Source organism: Perkinsus marinus (assembly GCF_000006405.1).
Source record: "Perkinsus marinus ATCC 50983 genomic scaffold scf_1104296952136, whole genome shotgun sequence".
Taxonomy (NCBI): Eukaryota; Perkinsozoa; order Perkinsida; family Perkinsidae; genus Perkinsus; species Perkinsus marinus.
Genome location: NW_003208996.1, coordinates 142,673 through 144,987, shown reverse-complemented (window position 1 = coordinate 144,987; position 2,315 = coordinate 142,673). Strand labels below are relative to the sequence as shown.

Sequence of the window (2,315 nt, the reverse complement as noted above, 5' to 3'; positions counted from 1 at the left end):
ACGCCTTCCTCAGCTGAGAGTAGCAGCAGCAGTGATGCCCTCGAAAGGTGATCCTTAGTCCGGGCTGTTGTATTGTTCATAATCTCAAGAACATATACCAATCGGATGCACTCAGGAAAGATGAGAATTACCATTGATAACAATGGAGTTTCATCACCCTAGTGATATGAAAAACATATTCCACGACTACTGAATATCACCGCGAATATCGCGTTTTTCACCGAGTTTTACGCCACTTCACGTAAAACGGGTCGTGAAACTCCAACATATGGACCAAAAGTCTTTTTTCCATGGAAAATACCCAACCCGGGACTGTATTCTGAATGCGCGGCGGAAAGTGTCACGCCTTCCTCAGCTGAGAGTAACGCTGACCTAGTGTATGCTTTACTGGAGTTTCACGCGGTGTAAAACTCCGTGAAAAACGCGGTATTCGCGGTGCTATGCAGTAGTCGGGAAATATGTTTTCCACTAGTGTTTTTCATAACACGGTCGTGGGACGTAATAACAATCGCTTACTCTCTACTATGTTGCAGATAGGACTTCCTGATCGATTCGCTTGCCCGAGGGCATCTCGTATTTTCTCATCAGCCACTTCGACCATTCTAACCTACAATGAAGTTTCACCCTAGTGATATGAAAAACATATTTCACGAAAACTGCATATCACCACAAATTTCGCGTTTTTCACTTCACGTAAAACGGGTGAAACTCCAAAGATAAGTTGGATGAGAGTTTTACCGAAATTGTTGTTATTTGTTGATCACATTTTTCACATGAAACTCTACTGTAATAATAATGCCTTTATTCACCTTAACACTATAAGTAAACTCTACTGTAATAATAATGCCTTTACTCACCTTAACACTATAAGTAAACTCTACTGTAATAACAATGCCTTTACTCACCTTAACACTATAAGTAAACTCTACTGTAATAATAATGCCTTTACTCACCTTAACACTATAAGTAAACTCTACTGTAATAACAATGCCTTTACTCACCTTAACACTATAAGTAAACTCTACTGTAATAACAATGCCTTTACTCACCTTAACACTATAAGTAAACTCTACTGTAATAATAATGCCTTTACTCACCTTCACTATAAGTAAACTCTACTATAATAATAATGCCTTTACTCACCTTAACACTATAAGTAAACTCTACTGTAATAATAATGCCTTTACTCACCTTAACACTATAAGTAAACTCTACTGTAATAATAATGCCTTTACTCACCTTAACACTATAAGTAAACTCTACTGTAATAATAATGCCTTTACTCACCTTAACACTATAAGTAAACTCTACTGTAATAATAATGCCTTTACTCACCTTAACACTATAAGTAAACTCTACTGTAAGAATAATGCCTTTACTCACCTTAACACTATAAGTAAACTCTACTGTAATAATAATGCCTTTACTCACCTTAACACTATAAGTAAACTCTACTGTAATAATAATGCCTTTACTCACCTTAACACTATAAGTAAACTCTACTGTAATAATAATGCCTTTACTCACCTTAACACTATAAGTAAACTCTACTGTAATAATAATGCCTTTACTCACCTTAACACTATAAGTAAACTCTACTATAATAACAATGCCTTTACTCACCTTCACTATAAGTAAACTCTACTTTAATAACAATGCCTTTACTCACCTTAACACTATAAGTAAACTCTACTATAATAACAATGCCTTTACTCACCTTCACTATAAGTAAACTCTACTGTAATAATAATGCCTTTACTCACCTTCACTATAAGTAAACTCTACTATAATAACAATGCCTTTACTCAACTTCACTATAAGTAAACTCTACTATAATAATAATGCCTTTACTCCCAAAGTCTACTCAAAAAATGGCGTTTTGGGGGTCGCTGAATCCGCTGAGAATGGTTTAGTAGGGAAAAAAAATCACCGATCAAGGTATTCGAGAAAACAGTGAGAATGCCTGCATTTCCATATTTTTTTGTTTTCCCAAAGAACACAGCGTTGGAGGAATATACGCCCGCTCTTCTCAACTGAGCTCAGAAGTTTCCTCACTTTATATACAAATCCTCAATAATAATCCAATAATTTCCATATTCTCACCAACACATGTAGTTGACCATGTGCATCACATTTCCCCCCACACTGCAAAAACCTGATAACGCCTTTACTCACCTTTACACTATAAGTATATCGTTGCAGCTCTCTACCGCGACTGCCGATTCTGCCCAGCTCCGCTCGGGTTCTCTGCCGTTCTGTGAGGCCACTAATCTTGAACAAGATAAAGCGAATACCCACGCGAAAAATATGCACAA

At 36.7% G+C, this 2,315-nt stretch overlaps 1 protein-coding gene across 1 annotated transcript in view; it reads right to left on the bottom strand.

Annotated features, from left to right (window-relative positions):
- Positions 1-54: 54 nt before the first annotated feature.
- Pmar_PMAR024165 (hypothetical protein) overlaps positions 55-2,315 on the bottom strand; it is a gene marked incomplete at both ends in the record, with an annotated part of 3,218 nt that continues 957 nt past the window's right edge. Inside the window, 2 exons of the mRNA XM_002777279.1 lie at positions 55-83; positions 517-607. Coding sequence (XP_002777325.1) covers positions 55-83; positions 517-607 — 120 coding nt within the window. The remainder of the gene's footprint in view (positions 84-516; positions 608-2,315) is intronic.